General features: G+C 38.6%; 1 protein-coding gene across 4 annotated transcripts in view; it reads left to right on the top strand.

Moving 5' to 3' along the window:
• Nucleotides 1–19,448, top strand: part of LOC126281645 (transmembrane protein 131) — a 353,143-nt gene that overhangs the window by 311,375 nt on the left and 22,320 nt on the right. For all 4 annotated transcript variants that reach the window (XM_049980780.1, XM_049980779.1, XM_049980778.1 and 1 more), the window contains exons 21-23: nucleotides 10,604–11,092; nucleotides 13,182–13,309; nucleotides 13,690–13,813. In XM_049980780.1, the coding sequence (XP_049836737.1) occupies nucleotides 10,604–11,092; nucleotides 13,182–13,309; nucleotides 13,690–13,813 (741 nt within the window). The remainder of the gene's footprint in view (nucleotides 1–10,603; nucleotides 11,093–13,181; nucleotides 13,310–13,689; nucleotides 13,814–19,448) is intronic.

The following is a 19,448-nucleotide window of genomic DNA, read 5'->3' as shown; positions in this document are numbered from 1 at the left end:
GCCACGTTTGGCAGACAGGTGTTGAATTCCATCTGAACATATTCTTATGACAGTTCCAATTCCTACCACAGTGTCAGGAAGATAGTACAATTTGCCACTCAATGTACAGAGTACAGTAGCTAAAGTGTGGGAGAACTTCTGTTCGAAGCACAATCGACTGGTTTTTAGCAGTTAAGGTGCAGTAAACATTAATGATAGGTTGTGTTAATCTGTCTATATGTTGTTGCTTAGTGATTAGATTAGATTAGATTAATACTTGTTAAACAGTTGTGGGAGAGGATAAGAGGAGGCAGAACAATTTACGATATGTTTTTTACAAAATCGTGTAGTGGAACAATGGCCACATCACCAAATACATCTGTCGACTTCCATTGTACACAAATGTCTTGCAATAACATGCAGAAATTTTGAGATATACACTCCTGGAAATTGAAATAAGAACACCGTGAATTCATTGTCCCAGGAAGGGGAAACTTTATTGACACATTCCTGGGGTCAGATACATCACATGATCACACTGACAGAACCACAGGCACATAGACACAGGCAACAGAGCATGCACAATGTCGGCACTAGTACAGTGTATATCCACCTTTCGCAGCAATGCAGGCTGCTATTCTCCCATGGAGACGATCGTAGAGATGCTGGATGTAGTCCTGTGGAATGGCTTGCCATGCCATTTCCACCTGGCGCCTCAGTTGGACCAGCGTTCGTGCTGGACGTGCAGACCGCGTGAGACGACACTTCATCCAGTCCCAAACATGCTCAATGGGGGACAGATCCGGAGGTCTTGCTGGCCAGGGTAGTTGACTTGCACCTTCTAGAGCACGTTGGGTGGCATGGGATACATGCGGATGTGCATTGTCCTGTTGGAACAGCAAGTTCCCTTGCCGATCTAGGAATGGTAGAACGATGGGTTCGATGACGGTTTGGATGTACCGTGCACTATTTAGTGTCCCCTCGACGATCACCAGAGGTGTACGGCCAGTGTAGGAGATCGCTCCCCACACCATGATGCCGGGTGTTGGCCCTGTGTGTCTCGGTCGTATGCAGTCCTGATTTTGGCGCTCACCTGCACGGCGCCAAACACGCATACGACCATCATTGGCACCAAGGCAGAAGCGACTCTCATCGCTGAAGACGACATGTCTCCATTCGTCCCTCCATTCACGCCTGTCGCGACACCACTGGAGGTGGGCTGCACGATGTTGGGGCGTGAGCGGAAGACGGCCTAATGGTGTGCGGGACCGTAGCCCAGCTTCATGAAGACGGTTGCGAATGGTCCTCGCCGATACCCCAGGAGCAACAGTGTCCCTAATTTGCTGGGAAGTGGCGGTGCGGTCCCCTACGGCACTGAGTAGGATCCTACGGTCTTGGTGTGCATCCGTGCGTCGCTGCGGTCCGGTCCCAGGTCGACGGGCACGTTCAGCTTCCGCCGACCACTGGCGACAACATCGATGTACTGTGGAGACCTCACGCCCCACGTGTTGAGCAATTCGTCGGTACGTCCATCCGGCCTCCCGCATGCCCACTATACGCCCTCGCTCAAAGTCCGTCAACTGCACATACGGTTCACGTCCATGCTGTCGCGGCATGCTACCAGTGTTAAAGACTGCGATGGAGCTCCGTATGCCACGGCAAGCTGGCTGACACTGACGGCGGCGGTGCACAAATGCTGCGCAGCTAGCGCCATTCGACGGCCAACACCGCGTTTCGTGGTGTGTCCGCTGTGCCGTGCGTGTGATCATTGCTTGTACAGCCCTCTCGCAATGTCCGGAGCAAGTATGGTGGGTCTGACACACCGGTGTAAATGTGTTCTTTTTTCCATTTCCAGGAGTGTATATATCATTATGGTCTACTTATGCAGTGTGTGAAATTTGGCTTGGATACCACTTGTCCCTTTTGTGCTACCACACTTAGAAAATCCGTGTTTTTCAGGTAATTTTTCAAATTTTTGTATTTTTGTGTGCATGTAACTCAGTTTTTGTGACTGATATGGGTATGATGAGTTCTGTGTGTGTTTAGGCCACATTAAGCTTACCACAAAAAAATTTATACCCTTTTTGAGAGGATTATATTTGGCATAGATTGCCCCTAAAATATGTACCTTTTAACATATTAAATTTTTTAAATCACATTTTGGAATTTTTTATTTTCTTCAGAAATATGTTGTTGGTGTTTTGATTCAGGGAGTGTGTTCTTTAAATGGATGTTACTGGGTTGTAAAAATTTCACTGGACTGTGCAGAATAGTTCCAAAGTTATTAAGACCTGAAGTTGGATCTGAAGATAGATTGCTAGATGCGGGTTGTAATTTCCAGGTCACGCCACCTTCTTTCACAAGTTATAATTCTGGAACTAATTGACAGGGGAAACTAATACTTTGTACACGAGTGTTTCACACATCATAGAATTAGTTTACCGAATTTCAGTCACATCTGAGACTATGAGCTGGAGCCCCTGGTTGAACTGACATGGAATGACCTTTAAGCATGAGAATGGTGCCCTTCAAGGGAATGTTGTTAGTGTCATGGCATTCAACATTGCAATCAGCAGTATTCTGTCCACAGTCCAGTATTCTATACTGTCTTCCTTGTTTGTGGATGACTTCTCCATCTTTTGTGTATTCCCCAGCCTTGCAACAGCAATTGCATCTGACGATCAAGTGCTTGGAGAAATGATCTAACACCACAGGTTTTAAATTCATTTTGGAGAAAACTCTTGCTCTCTCTTTTTCATTTGCCTTCTTTAAAACTGGGGTTTACTATGCTCACTTGTAGGAAAACAAGTGAAATATCTGGACCTCACTTTTGATGAGAGGCTAACGTGGCTGCCACACCTTAAATAATTAAAATTATGATGCCTCAAGACTTTAAACATCCTTAAATGCATCACTTGTAGGTCTTGAGGAGCCGACAGGACACATCTACTCCAACTTTATGAGGCAGTTCCAGATAGGAATATCAACACTGTAGGAAAAGACAGACAACTACTTACCGTAAAGAAGTTAGGTGAATAAATTATGGGAATGCAATGTTAAGAATTCATCATATTTTTGTATATTTGGACCCAGAACTGTGCCAAAGATCTCTAATGTGAGATAGGCTAATTAGAATTAAATGCGATGCACAATGATCCGCTCACGTGTCAGCTACTAATCAGGTGCCCGTACAGTTTTAACACAATAAACAGATTTATATGGGTTTGTAATGAAACTGTTATTAATTTTTCTGGTGCACCTGCATAATTCTAACACAGCAAAAAGTAACATTAAGTGTGTTTATCATGGTTGGAAAATGTATCTTCAATAGGCCAGTCTCTATTGGTTAGATAGAACAAGTGCATAAAAAATAACAGGACCTCTTTGTTACAGCAGTTATGTTGTAAACAGTAATATTTATTTTGTATGATGCTTGCTGAATTCCTGATATGAGCTTCCTTTGGACTTAGTTGATTAAGACCTTTTTATTAAAATATCTAAACTTACGTGATATAATTTTCTTGTGTAAGTACTTATAGATGTAAACAGCACACACCAAACATGTAGCTGGAGCTGCCTATGCTCCATTTCTAAGGGGATAATGGAAAAACTCCACTGATGTCTCTCTTGTCGCTATGACGGATTCTTGAATGTCTGCCACTGACAATGTCATTGTTGTCATTTAATGAAATTTACATCTCCTCTCATTGAATTTTCCAAAAGATTTTCATTCTGCCACGCTCTTTTCATGATGCTCTGTGTAAGTTTGACATTTCCTTCCAGTCTTCAATGGTGACAATCATGACAGCTTCTTTTGTGGATGCTTCAACTGCAGATAGGGTAAATTTATTATTATTCCTGGCAACATAACCTTTAACTTGGGCCCATATTAACTCTATTTTATTGAAGTGACGTGGCAAGGTTGTAGCCTAACAACTGTATGTCCATGTTCTTTTGACAGTTCGTCAATTTCATAAAGGGGGAACAATATCTTTATCTTATGGAGAAATATTTTTTCCATAATTTCGATGTTTTTGATGTCATCACTTGCATCAACGTTATGATGTTAAACAAATCAATCATTTCCTCCTTTCATATATTAAAAACAAAGATTCCAAGACTTACCAAGCGGGAAAGCACCGGCAGACAGGCACAATGAACAAAACACACAAACACACACACAGAATTACTAGCTTTCGCAACCGATGGTTGCTTCTTCAGGAAGGAGACGAAAGGATGTGGGTTTTAAGGGAGAGGGTAAGGAGTCATTCCAATCCCGGAAGCGGAAAGACTTCCCTTAGGGGGAAAAAAGAAGCAACCATCGGTTGCGAAAGCTAGTAATTCTGTGTGTGTGTTTGTGTGTTTTGTTCATTGTGCCTGTCTGCTGGCGCTTTCCCGCTTGGTAAGTCTCGAAATCTTTGTTTGTAATATATTTTTCCCATGTGGAAGTTTCTTTCTATTTTATTTACATCATCATATATTTCCTCCTTTCAGTTTGTCATGGTAGGTGCCTTTAAACAACAACTGAATGGTAAGTAGCATTATCTAGAACAATTGTTGACAGTTTTCCAAGATTTGGTTCTAGTGAATCTTTGAAGCACTTTGCAAATGTAACATGGTTTATGTCTTCATGATAATTTCCAGCTTTCTTTGATTCAAAAAGCAGGAGACTGTTTGTTGCTGTGTCGTCTGTCCAGGCCTGCTTGACAACGTAACCAGAATTGACTCACATTTCATCAAGTCACATCATGTTGTCAATGTTTGTGCTACATATGTCCCTTAAAAAAATTGTAATTACCATGCAGATATATCCTCCCTCTCCATCAACAGGTCACAGTCACAGAAAAGTCCATAGTGAAAGCCAAGGGTGCTGACTGTGGACAAGATGCAGGTGCCTCAAAAAAGTCCTGCTTCTTTAAGTGTGACCAATAATTTCTTGAGTGCTGGATTTTCCTTCCTGCAATAATAATTACAAACATGACAACAAATTGCATCCTCTGCAAATGAATTGATATTGGTAATTTGTTTTTTTGCAGGGGTGTTAAGTTTTGATGGTTCTTCAGCTTCCTTTTCTTTGTCGAACATTTCCTTCCCAATCATGAAATCAGTTTATATCCAGAGCTTCAGCAGTTCTGTTAATCCCTTTAGTAATGGAGAGCAGTAGGCTTTCATTACGTTTTTCATTCTCAAAGCAGGCACATAACGCACAAACCATTTATCTTGACTGCATTCGTATGGAAATTTCCTTGACAAGAGAGTGTCGTCAAACTTTTCCATTTATAACTTTCGACAAACTTTCAACTGACATCATTCAGTACCACATAATGAATAACAGAAACAATGAATAAAAGAATAACTATACAAATGTATAAACGAACACACAAAAAGTCACAGGGTTTAGCAATAACACAAGGCACCAAGCTGGGTGCAAGCAGGAACTGTTGTATGGCTTAAAGGTTTGGCAACTTTGGGGATTTGATGCAGCTGTAGGCCCTAACACTTTCATTGCCGCTGTCAGTCCTAAAGTAAGGATGAGAAGTGCATGGATAAAATGAGAGGGGAGAAGTTGTCATTAGTAACATCAGTTGCCTGACACTGAGATGAAATGAAATCATGTTAATTTGTCTCTAGATACAGCACCACCTTTTTACACACAGTTTCTTTCTGCAGTGAGAGGGACCCTCAGTTGTACAGTGCCTGTGACATACAAAGATTTATATCCAACTTTTGGAAGAATAACGTACCAGTTTACTAATCAGAGGACAAATCATAATTCGAGTGAAGGTTTGCCCTGTTTTTAAAGTGATAATACTGAAAATACAAAGTGGCTATTACACTTTTGCTTCTCTACCCAGCTCATTGTAAAGGTGTTTGAATGGAGCAACTAGTTTTTTCCATAAGATCATGGCTTGAGAAAAGTTTTAGAATTATTTTTGTTGCCCTTGATACATTTTTGCTCAGGTTTATTGCACTTTATTCTTTTTAAGTATTTTTTATTTTAATATTACTTATTACAGTGACATCTCCACTTTGTGTTCGGTTAAGAGTTTACCTCATTATTATGGAATTGTCACTAGGTGCATTATCATAATGAAGCATCCAGGTATCAACAGTATCTTTTCAATTGCTGTATATACTAATCCTGAATTTGAACCTTTCCGTGAGAATAACTGTTTATTGTTTGTCCAGTTATACAACTCCTCGTGGACCACACCTTATGCATCAAATGATCCACTCTGCTTTTTGGTTCTGGATTTTATATGGAAGTATAAACTTTTACATCTACTCTTTACTGTGCAATCCACCTTGTGGTATTTGGTGGAGGGCACTTTGTGTATCACTGTCAGTCCCTTCCTCCAATCCCATTCCTGTTTCAGTCGCAAATAGGTCACATAAGAAGAATGATTGTCGGGAAGCCTCTCTGTGGGCTCAGATATCTCTGATTTCATCTTCATGGTCTTTTCCCGAGATACACACAGGAGGAAGAAATATATTTGATGACTCTGCTAGGAACCTACAGTCTCCGAACTTTAACAATAAACCACCCCATTATACAGAATGCCTCTCTTGCAGTGTCTGCACTGGAGTTGGTTGATCATTTCTGTGACACTGTTGTGTTTACTAAAAGAATCTGTAATGAAATATGCAGTTTTCTTTGGATCTTCTCTATTTCCTCTATCAATCTCATCATCACTAATTATCACACTATCCAAAATATTTTGATTATTCAAAACAATCCCTACACTTAAACACAAATTGTCAAATGATTTTCCTTCTGTTTGATTAAAACATTTGGCAAAACTTCAGTGCACTTTCTGCAATTATAAATCAGCAGCAGCAATTGAGTGCACAAAGGATTTCCCTAAATTTTAATTCCTTTGCCTTCAGACTGGCACTTAACTGGCCATCAAAGCTCAAATGTTTCTGCACTTTGGCAAGTTTTTATAGAGAGGGGTTGATGTTAGGTGACATAGTTTAGTTACTTAAAAATGCCATGAATCATAATTCAATCCCCCACAGCAGTGTGAAGCAAGTCAGTTTTACAATTACAATAAACTTTGTCAGTGAAAAATGTGGCAACTTCCTTGGCATTCACATGATTGCCTTAAGCTACTTTTTTGAGCAACCAGTAAACACCCTTCCACTTTAGGTGTGGTCTACACAGTCTGCAGGACCAGAGGCCACTGAGCAGGATCTACTGGCGGCAGATTGACATCCTTTACTCCAACTCTTTCCATTAGTTTGGAAAAAACAGACGTAATACATGTACAACACATGCTGTACATCTGACATAATGGTCATGAGTCTAAAATGACGTAAATTTGAGCTTACGTGGACTGGCTCTGACAATGTTTTCTGCTGCATACTGTCCATAAATATTATTAGTACCCTTATCCACAAATGAAATAAGGGGATGGGAAAATAACTTTGGTACACTACATATGGTGTGACATACATTGCACAATGGCTCACAGAGTGTAGGAATAGGTGTAGATAATAAACTTTGGTAACAGTTTGATAAGTTTGCATGTTTTGCAAGTTAGCTGAATTTATAATATGTAGGTAAACATTTGCTTTTCACCATACAAGAAATGCTCAACATTTTTGTGACTTGTGTCTATTTAAATGTATATAGCTTGTTGCAGTTTTTTTACAGCTTACATATGTATTCATAAATTATTGTAACCCTACATTTGTTTGAACTGAAATTTAATTGTCTTTTATAAGAATTATTTGTTAACGGAGAAAAATATGGTAAGCAAGTTCTGGCAGAATGTAAATACTTCAGCAGTAAAGAAGACCTGCCAACAAATAACAGAAGCCTTGTTGGGGCATCGATAGGCAGACACAAAATAGAGAAACAACTTCCTAGCATTCAGGTGTCAGGAAGAGGAGCTTTGGGGGGTGGGTGGGGTGGGGGGGTGTAAGTGCCGTGGATTGAGGCAGCAGATTTGCTGGCTAGGGATGCAGGAAGGAGGGATGGCAGGTACACGGGCAGGTGCTTGGAACCAGGTGCCATAGGCAGTGGGATGTGGTGCATGACAAAGGTAATGTGTGTTGGAATGGGATGACAGGAGAAAGGAGGGGTAGAAGGTGTGAGGCTGCCTGGCTTCAGCCTACATTCATTTAGTGCCCCCACATCCCAACTCAACAGTTTCCCTGTTCTGTCCTCTCACCTGTCCCTAATCCACCGCATCTTCATTGTGTCTGTACCACATCGACACCAGTACCCATGTATCACATACCTAGCCCAAGCACCTGCCACTCGTACCTCTCACACTCCTAGACAGCAAACCTGCTGCCTCCCTTCAAGCAGCTAACAGGACCCCTCTTCCAGCCTCCCACCTGACACAATCCCCCAACCCACTCTAGCCCACATGCCGAAATGCGCAGTCCCGACATTCGGTGTTCAGCCGGCACAATGTAGGAGGATAGGGGTGTGTGTGTGTGGGGGGGGGGGGGGGGTGTTGATTGTGAAAATTAGCAAGTTTTCTATCTCATTTGTGTGTGCCTGTTGACGGCTAAAAGTTTCTGCTGTTTGGTAAGGGTCTCCTTTACTCCCAAGTCGTTTACATTCAGGAAGAAGAAAAAATATACATAAGAAATGAGAAGTGTTGGAACTTCAACATTTACCCCTCATGAGGTTAAAAGTACACAATTTAATATCCTAGTAACCTTTGGTAAATAGTAAAGTAATTCTTGTTATCGTGCATTACATAACAGACCATGCCATAAAGGACAAGACTAGCTATTGACCTATCCCAGAGAAGTCCATAGAGTATGAGGTTGCACAGTTGATAGAATCATATTAGCCAGAACTGAATTTTTTGAGCTAGCTTAAATTCACATAGATGTTCACTAGTGATAATGAAAACAAAAGACACTCGGAGTGTTGTGTGTGTTTAAAGGAGGCAGACATGCAGTCACTCTAACTTGATGGATGCATTTTATTAAAAACACACAATGAAACATAACACCTTTTTGCATTTCTGGAACAAGCAGTTAGCATGGGGTTTGTTTAAGCAGCACTGACAGTTTGTAAACTGGTTCATCTGTGCATGCATGGCTTGAAACAGTTTGGGATTTTTGTGGTGCATGAAGGCTCGGTGTATGTTGTATATTGTGAGGAGTACTTCACTTGACTGAGAATCGTTGATTGTTTGTATGCAGAAGCAGCAGAACAATTAATAAGGAGCATTTTCATTATGAATGCTAACAGTCATGTGACCATTATTATTCAAAAATAACTGCATTAACTACAGTGTAAAAATGCTTATGTGATACTTTTAGAGGGTTTATTTTCTTTATTTAACCCTCTCTCATGTGAGACATAACAATATTTCACAACAGAAAGCTCACAGATGGCCCCAGGATGCCATATGTTTGACAACTCCAGCTAGATGAGCACTTGAAAACGGCAAAGTAAGCCGAAACAATCAGGCTTGTTGTGCAGAAATATCTAGAGACAGTCAGATAACATAATGTTGCAAATTTGTGAAATATGGGTGAAATATTTCTTTCCTCTTTGCATTGTAGTATGCGAAGTATAATGCATACAGATTGTGGCCCGATTCTCTCCTTCAGTGACTGCAAAAATGCACTTATAAATGACAACTTGTCACTGCTCATTTGTGGGAACTGATGTGACATAAAGTAAAGTCAATTTTGTCCATGCAATTTTTTTTACTAGCAATGGTGAAATTATTCTAGTTTTACATACTTAACTTGTTAGTTGGCTTGTTCGTTTGTTGCGTGTTACGTGGGACATAATTGCAAAATCTCACTGTGATGTGGAATGAATTAGTTCCGGTGTACCTCCTCAGTAAAAAATGGCAACATGATGACTGTGTACATTATTGTTTTAAGATATTTTTCAGTAATTTATACCTCAATTTGCTCTCTCTCTCTCTCTCTCTCTCTCTCTCTCCTCTCTCTCTCTCTCTCTCTCTTGTCAATGGCAACTTTATAATGTCCGGTGACATGGTGCTAAAGAAAGTGTGGAACTAGTGGGGAGCCATGTGAATGAATGAGACTTGTTTGGAGCAGTTTGAAACCTTAGAGTATTTCAAACAACTGCCAACTGTTGATGAGTGTTTTAGAAATCCTTGTCAAACATCTTATGTTAATCTGGAACAATCGGTAGTAATCGGTGTCACAGCTCGAACGCTGGTTTTGCAGTGCGCATGCATGTGATTCTTTTGGACTCTGTTTGAACAAATCCATATTGAACTAGAATGGAGTGGAACACTAATGAGAAATATGTGGAACTGGAAGTGACAAATGTAATTTTTTCGTGGCTGGGTCAGCAGAGCACTGTGCAAAGGAAAAGACATAGCTGTTCTACTGGCTTAACTGATTTATGGCTGCCTTCTTTATTTAATGTGTAATAATGAAAGAACCAAAGATGGAGATAGTTTGCTTTCTGGAAGCTATTCATTGTTAGCTTCTCTGTCAATTGTCCTTTTTTAAATTTATTCATGTGATATTTGTGAATATTGATTTGTGTTTCATGGTAAATCTTTAAATGGGGAGGGAGGGTGAAAAATTATTTATTATTTTAATTGTGATGTGTCAGTGATACTCGGTAATTTTTATTTGTCTCTTTCTTTTTTGTCATGCACAGTTGTTTCACCAACTACGCTGTCTCCAACCAACACTGTGCCATCATCAAGCACAACAACAGTATGTTGTCCTCTGTCTCCACCAGCAGCTGTGACGCAATCTAGTGTAAGCCAGAAATCACCTCCAATACAGCCGCCATCACCACCACAGACACAACCACAGCCGCAACCGCAGCCACAACCACAATCACAGCCCCAGCAGAGACAGCAGCCACAAGTTCAGCCCTTACCAGTACCTTCACCTGTACCTGTCCCTGCACCAGCTGCCTGTTGGGGAGAAAGCAAAGCCACATTTAGTGATGTTGTGGCACGCAATGAGAGTCCTCTGTACTCAAGCATCGTAGCACCGAGGAAGCAGAATGAAGCAGCTGTTAGTTCATCTGCAGCATCACCTGAAGACAGAAAAGGCTCACCACCAGTTTGTGAGTCTCAAGTTAATCCAGAAGCAGGAGGCATCACAAGCAGCAGTTCTGGCAGTGGTTCCAGTTTAGGTGGGTCTAATAACGAAGAAGTAAGCGGAATGAGCATTATTACATTGATTAACTTTCTTAAAATTTTGATCATTTTATATAAAGAGATATTAATGCAAAATATAATCTTTCTGTTCTTGCATGGTCTGTCTCCGTGATTGTGTTTAGTTTCTTCTGTCGGTTTATTTATAATTTTCATGTATCTTTTTTTTTCATCACTTGGATTTCATTTTATTAAAAAATGTCTTGCTAGGTTACTTACATCTGTTGCTGCCAGCCATTACATTTCTGTCCCATTGTTCCCTCTGATATTGTTTCTTATGTAGTCAGTTTCTTTCTTTGCTGCTGTACACATTCTGGACATTGAAGCACTTCTGTTCAGGGGCACCCACACCTGGGGCAAGGGGGTGTCCTCACTGCCCCCCCCCCCCCCCCCTAACTCTCAGCAAAAGGAAAACATGTAGTGTGGTAAGAAGGTGATTTAAAAGTCAGTATTATGCAGGTTTTTTTAGGAGGGTCAAGACAGGAACTTTTTTATGGCTACTTACAAGACATTTCTTGTCTTTCAGAATATTAAAAATACTAAAATACTCCATACCCACAGGTCTAATGCCCTCCACAAACCATTGTAAGTGCCCTTGCCTCAGCTACATGCATCTGCTGCATTTTGTTTCTTATTATTTGCTGTATGGGGTGATGAATAGGAGTTGGAAATGAATTCTTGATGTCTCCAAAGTTCTTTTTTTGGTTGCATCCTCATTTGTCCAAAGTTGTCTCTGACAGATTGAAGAAAACACATCAAGTCTCACAATGTAAAATTCCTAATGTAGTAACAGAATTTTCTTATTCTCTATGAATGTCATAATGACATGTTACATACATCAAGTAAAAAAGACACACATTCTCTACAAAATAAACTATTTTAATTAGTAGGAAAGGAAGTAACTTATTTAAGACATTATTTTCATGCTGAAATGTAACAAACAGTACAGATAATACTATTTAAGCATATTCAGTTTTTGATTGAAGCTTCAGTTGTACATTCTACAAAGCAAATTTTAAATAATTTTCCATGAGCAGTTCATATCGTAAATCAATGTTTTGTTATATGAAGGTAAATTATAGATGGTGAACAAATCTATTCACTTTCATAGTACAGTTGTTCAGATCATATAGTCAGCTGGGTACAACACCTAACCTTAATTTCAATATTTCGTATTTTAGCATGGCTGTTGGTCTTCGCCCTTCGAGCAGCCTCGCCATCAACAGAGAGATGTGATATGGGATCATATAAAACTTGGTAATTCAGTTATACTTGTGATAGCCAGATAGTCATTTCTGGGGTAAGAAGTATGTGGTTCTCAAAATTTTAACTTCACAACCTGCAGCAACAGAAAATAACAGTACAAGAGCTTAAAAGAGGTCTTTTTCTTATGTAAAGGCTCCTTATGTTAAATCTTTGTCACTTTAAACAAAGCCCAATGGAATTTGACTACTACATTTAATCCACATTATCAGTCTAATGCTGAGCATTTTACAACTATTTGTCAACATTTCCATCTTGGTACTTCCAAACATAACCCACTCATATGGTATTTATGTTTTTTGTTGATTTCGTGTAGCTTTTTAAATTTTGGTGGCACCTGAGTAAAAATTTTAATATCAATTTGGTTGACAGATGATGAAAATACTGCTATAGTATAGAGCGAGAGTTTGAAATTTAGCAAATCACATAAAATCATAAAAATAATTTCAATTGTAGCTTAAACTGATTGGAAAAATATATTAATAGGGAAGGTTCTAGTAGATTGCAGCCCATTGATGAGAATTTAACCAAAGGTAACAAATATATTCCATTCTTATCTTTACATTGCATTAGTTTTAACAAAATCAGAAATCACCACGTACCACAAACAGTTACAGGACTGTTTTTTTCTAATTCTCTGTAAAATTTGTCTTTTAATTTTCCCTTTAAAGCAAACAAATGAAGCTTCAAGCAAAACTGAATGCATTGGTTTTAAAAAAATTTATATACCAATTATTTTCTGTATTTTTCCTTTAATTTTAACTGGATGGCTAAGAAGATCTATTTCCTGTGTAATTTTTTCAGGACCAGTTGGCTCAAAACCACGTTCTTGCACATGGGATGGTAATAAGGAATTCCAGGCAGTGTCACAGCACCCTAATCAAGAAAAATCAGTCCCATTTTTAGACTCTTTTACTGACCAAGCACAGCAGGTAAGAAAGCCAAAGGAATTTATTTATTTATTTATTTTGCCAACAAAGTACACAATGAAACCAATGTGTATTATAATGCAAATGTGATCGATATAAATGAGACATAGTGGAAACTTCCATCTATTGCAATCTTTACCATTCATAGGCTAATATGAAAAAATATATGCAGACTAAACATGCCCTGGGCACACTGCAGTTCATCTGTTTCCCGGATGAATGGCTTCATTCAGTTGTTTATTTTATAATTGGTTAATAACACTTTGTTTCTCTTGAGCAGATATCATTACTTTAATTTTCCTACTGAAATCAGAAATTTTCTGTATGAATTGTCATTTTGACACTCAGAATCATGCTGACTGTGTGATCTTCAATACTTTCAGAGTGATGACAGTCTTGGTGGGTTGCCTTATACAGACAGCTCATGGGAACAAGACAATACTGTAGCAGCAGTGTTTGAGGATGGCATCTCAGAGGAAGCTTCTCCAAAATCACCTGTTATGAGTGGTTAGTATAGAAGTGTTGCAAGATAATATTTTAAATGAAGTAACCTTTATGCCACAACAAAACATTTATGTAATGTGATTGCTTAGAAATAACTGAAAAGAAATACGATTTGCTATCTTCACCTTTCAGGCTTGGTTGTTACAGTGGCAGAGTTAACTAACTTGTAATATAAAGAAAGGTCTTACGCTAAACCAGTCTGTAGTGTTGCATTACAGATCATAATGAAGTATGTCACCATTGTGTAATTGAAGTATATAAGACATAAATGCAAAATTTTAAATCAGCTAGAAACCCACTGATTTAGTCATATTCTGCAGAGAAGAAGAAATTGTCATTGGGATGTTTGTATTAGACATAATTATAAAGCTAAGATTAGTCTTTGCCTACCATATCATCATTAGCTTTCCTTATTTAAAATGATAAGCATATCATCAACTACCCACCACTCTTAAGTCAAGATCAGCTCATGTAAATTTTGTGGGAAAAGAAACAGCATGGAATTTGAGCAGGTTGTAATATGTGCCTGAGATGTACCAGTCCATCAAGTTTGCTGGCGATGGCAAATGCCACTGGATTTGGTGAATTCATTGTAACAAAGTGTGGAGTTTGCCAGGACTGCCATGTTATTTAACATACCTTTCACAAGTTTCAGTGTGGTAAAACATTGTATGTTTCATGCACTGCAGATTTTGTATTGACTGCATCATACAGGCATCTCTTTGAAAATGGGGAGGGGGGTCAGGAAATAGCCCCAACCTCAAGGTGATCAGTGTGCCGAAGAGCTAAATGAATGGAGTGGCAATGGTCGCAGCATCTGTAGCATTATTTAGGCTGCACATGGCAAGCACCACAGGGAGCGCTCAGCCATTGATGGCAGAGTTTGGGTTTGGCAAAACAGGGGATCCTGAGTTGAGAATTGGTGTGTGCCTCCAGTCCACTATTTTTGCAAAATCCAGCAACGGAACACTTATACAATGTTGTATGTCACAGGGATGGTGGTCTTGTCTTAACTGCCTAAATTATGAGGATGATAGAAATTTATGTATTTATAGATTTTTTTTTAAGGGAGAAATGGCAATGTCTGATGACCTGTGCTGATGTGGGTGATGGCTATTTATGTAAAACAACTGGAGGGGGAAAACCTATAGTGCACATGCCACACCCTAGGTATGCCGGATTCTTCCTGAGTTGAAATGTATTTCCCTAGTTGCTTTTGGGACAGCTATAGGTCCTACAATATCATGTAAAAATATTACCAGCAATTCAAGTGGGCTAACACATAATCCAACAAGAAAAGTCACAAGTTCAGCTCTCCTGGGCCCACACTAGTTAATGAAGTGAGATAGCAGTGACAGAGCACAGAACGATTTTCAGAATGTGTTTTTCATATTAAAGAAAGAAGGAGGTACATTAAAAAAAGCTTGCACTTTTTTATTTAGAAAGAATGGTTCAAGGGCAGCAAGAAACCTGGAATTCATGAAACACCTATGAAATAGAGTTTTACTTGTAGAAACTACCACATTGTACCTAATTACTCTGCTACAGAAAGAAAAACAGCAAATAGACTATATAGTTGTAATGGAACTGCACAACACTCTAAATTTTAGAAAATGCGTTGTAATTTGCAGGGATATGATAGAAAAAAGATCCGTAAACAATTCTTCTTCCTTGTTGAGGAAAGAACATGGGAGTTCTGAGGGGACAAAATGGGGGTATTTAGAATTTTGCCTCTTGAAAGCAAGTACTGGTCAACCATTCAGCCTCTTTCTAATTTAATGAAGAAGTACCATATTTATCCAATTATAAGACAAGGTTTTTCCCCCCCACATTTGTCATTTGAAATATGCAGGGTGGTCTTACTCTGACAGATTAAATTACTACTGTTGAGATCAACTTTTTTATGTTGGGTAACAGGTTAGTATAGGGGTAGTCTTACATTTATAGATGAAGCTTTGATGATTGAGGTCACATGAAGATATGTTTTGAAGAATTCGGAATTTTTTAACCATGAATTATTGTTAATCATTCTTCTGGACTGATTAAAGAAAGTTGTCACAGAAGTAATAATACTTGTTAATTAGCTCTATTAATGAAAATGTAACATTGATTTTACCAAGATACCTATACTACTATGTTAAAACAAATGGTGGTTTAATGTTGTTACCAAAATTTTCGAATAGTTCTTGACCAATTTACTTCAGATTTGGACATGATTCTTTCACAAATATTATCTGCATACTCTGTAAAAGAGAAAAATTGTTAGCAAGAATCTCAAAAGTACTTACTCACTTACTTAAAATTTTTATACAATTTTCTAATAAATGTTCAGTGGACATGAGATACATATCTTTTCACTCACTCTCTCTCTCTCTCTCTCTCTCTCTCTCTCTCTCTCTCTCTCTCTCTCTCTCTCTCTCTCTCTCTTGTTAGCAAAAAGAAAAGCTCTTGACCAATTTACTTCAAATTTTATATGATACTCTAATAAATATTAAGATAGACATACTATGGCCTACGTACTATTTTTCATATATTTAATTTATTACTATATAAGTGTCATACACGGTACTGTACTGTGATAAATATTCAGAAGGATAATAGGCAAAATCTTGTTGTAAACAATTGTATACAGATTTTCTGTTAAAACTGACTGTGAGAAAGAAAATGCTGTGCCATGGTTTGCTCTGAAAATGTGTGGTTTTGTTTTCTTTCTCATAGTCAGTTTTACCTCCAATAGCAGGGTATTTAAAACATTACACAAATTGTTTCTCCCAAATATATCTTTTCTACTTTTGCTCTGTGCTGGTTTGTTTTCTTCCTAACAGTTGGTTTAACAGAAATATTTATGTATAGTTTATTGGCTTACTATTTGAATACTAGTATGGAATTTGAATTGTCTATAACTTTGTAATACCACCTGTTTGCTGATTGAAACTATGCGAAATGCTTCTATTGAAGACAATATCCTCACACTCGCAGATCCAGCAGCAGGAGAGATCTCTCATGCCCTGTATACCAGTGATCCCAACTGATTTTTGCATTAATTTTAAGCAACTTCAATTCCCAATCAAAGATTGGACATAGAGAATCATGAGAGGAAGGGAGATAGAGAGAGGGGGCAGGAGGAGGAGACGGGCAGAAGGAGATAAGGACATATATCAAATTCACATAAATATTTACCAGTTGCAAAGTATTCCCAGTTTCACTAGTGTCATACATTAGTAAAAAAAAAAAAAAAAAAAAGGTAACTATTTTCATACAGATGATGAAAAAAAGATCACAACTAAATCTTTTTTCTGTAACCTGCCTTCTCGTTTGTAGTAGGAACTGAATTGACTTTAAAGTTGGACAAATACTGTACAGTAGTATACATTCCTGCAGAAAGCTGTAGAAGTCTTGATAGGGACCAGTGAGATACAAATGTGTTTCATTGAGCAATGTTGCCAATGGTCACCAGGAAATATGACAGGAATGGAAGGGGGTGTGTCAGCTGCTGGTTCTACGCAGGCAATGAGAGAGCAGTGGGCTGATCACGTGTTTGGGAGGAAATGAAGGAAAATGTTGTCACATTCTCACCTTAGTATAAACACGAAATCCTCTGTGTATTCGGAATAAACAGCTACATTCTCCTGTCCCATTGTAACCACGATGTTGGACATCTCAACATATTTGGAAGAAACAGTAAAATATTTGTGACAGCCAAGATTATAAATTTCATTTCTGCTCATTTCACTTGCATTAATTTCTGTGAGGTCCCACCCTAACCATTGTGACAACCAAGTTTATAAATTTCATTGCTGCTTGTATACAGGAATACACTGCCCTATTTCTCACCTCTCATTGGTTAGGTGAAACAATCATCCCAGATAATGACACCTTTGGTGGTGATGAATATGATGATTAAAAATTGTAGTAACACAGAAAACTGGCTTAGATAGTACACAAAGAAGGAAGCCAAGACAAAAATTAATGCAAACCACTTCTTTTTGTTTATTTCTCCCTGTAATGTCAAAATATAGACAATCAATAATAGGCATAAGTTTAGAATAGGTGTAATGTCAACTTTTTTAGACATATCCTTTATAGCAGCGAAACAGTTTGTAATTTTGATTGGTTAGAATATGTTAAAAATAAAATTTTCTCACAGCACCTCTTTTTAAAAAAAAAAAAAAAAAAAAAAAAAAAAAAAAAAAAAAAAAAAAAAGGATCATCTTATAATAAGGTAAATGCAGTAACAAACTTACAGCACTGGTGAATTAAATGAAGAATAAGCAGGTAATAGAGTGACTGACATATAAAATATTTTTTAAAAAGATAATGGTTAACTGCAGAAGACAATCACTCATGTGTTCACCTTTAACAAAATCATTCTTCCTCTACAGATACATCATGGCAGAGTGTGGCTGTTTAAAAGTGTAGCCCAACATACTGTACTCTTTAAGGTGTTCTGATGCCAGTATTCAGACACATTGTTATGCCTTTTAAGGACTAAGTAAGTTGCACAAATTGTGGGAAGGCTATCTGAAAATGTAGCACATCATGTATATTGCCATCATCAGCTGCTAACTGTGGTGAAAGCCACTGTCTGGAGTCAGGATTAGATATGATGAATATCTGGGAAATGAAAATGATGATTTGTCTACCATATGATTAAGCAAGGAAGGCATGTAAAGCGTAGCAGCCATCCATGTTTTTGGCATAATTTAAAACTATAGTGAAGAAGCCACTAAGAAGTTTCGCACATTGATGTAGTGGTCAATGATACAAGTGTAAAAACATGCACATCTGAACAGTTAATAAAATCTCTACTTATTATTAGATCACATCTGCACAGTAGGCTGACAAATCTGATGACATTTCTACAATCTCTATAGACTAATAAGCTTTAGGAAACCATGAAACCACTGCTGCATGGGTAAGCCCCCCTTTGCGTGTGCTTGCAAGAAATGTGTTTCAAAACTTAATCATTCCCCTGCACTAAAAGGGTGATATTGCTGGGGATGGGCACATGTGAATGTTTGTGTTGGCTGATATCACATACTACTACTCTACTGTCTCCTTGGCTACAGATCTGCAAGCAGGTACTATTGTAATTTATGTGCCACACTGGAGAACAAACTGCTGTCTGTACTTACCATCACAAGAGCCATTAGACTGTGAGGCTTTGCCAGTCTCACAATACAACTCCATCAGGGACATGGATAATTTATTTCTTTGGGGGAAAGGGGGGGGGGGGGGAGTTTTTTCAGTTTTGTTCAAGTACAAGATCTTTATCCACATCAGTATCCCAAGATATCAGCAGAGACATGGATAATTTTATTTCTTCAGGGGAGGGAGGGGGGGGGGGGAGTTTTTTTCAGTTCTGTTCAAGTACAAGATCTTTATTCATATCAGTACCCCAGGATATTAGCAGCTGAACAATCAGGTACTTTCTCAGTGTTTAGAATTGCAACACAGGTTCCATCTACGAAGGGCGTTTGAAAAGTCCGTGCAAAGTCCGAGAGATGGTACCACCGGCACGTATCAAGGTCATGTTTAGTTAGTAGCGTCTTTGGAAAGGACACACACCAAGTTTCAGCCATATTTGTCTATTTCTTTATGTTTGGCATTCATGTGAATCAAGGAAGTCGAGTCATTG

Source organism: Schistocerca gregaria, chromosome 7, assembly GCF_023897955.1.
Source record: "Schistocerca gregaria isolate iqSchGreg1 chromosome 7, iqSchGreg1.2, whole genome shotgun sequence".
Lineage (NCBI taxonomy): Eukaryota > Metazoa > Arthropoda > Insecta > Orthoptera > Acrididae > Schistocerca > Schistocerca gregaria.
The sequence above is the reverse complement of the archived record's forward strand: the minus strand, read 5'-3'. Positions and strand labels throughout refer to the sequence as shown.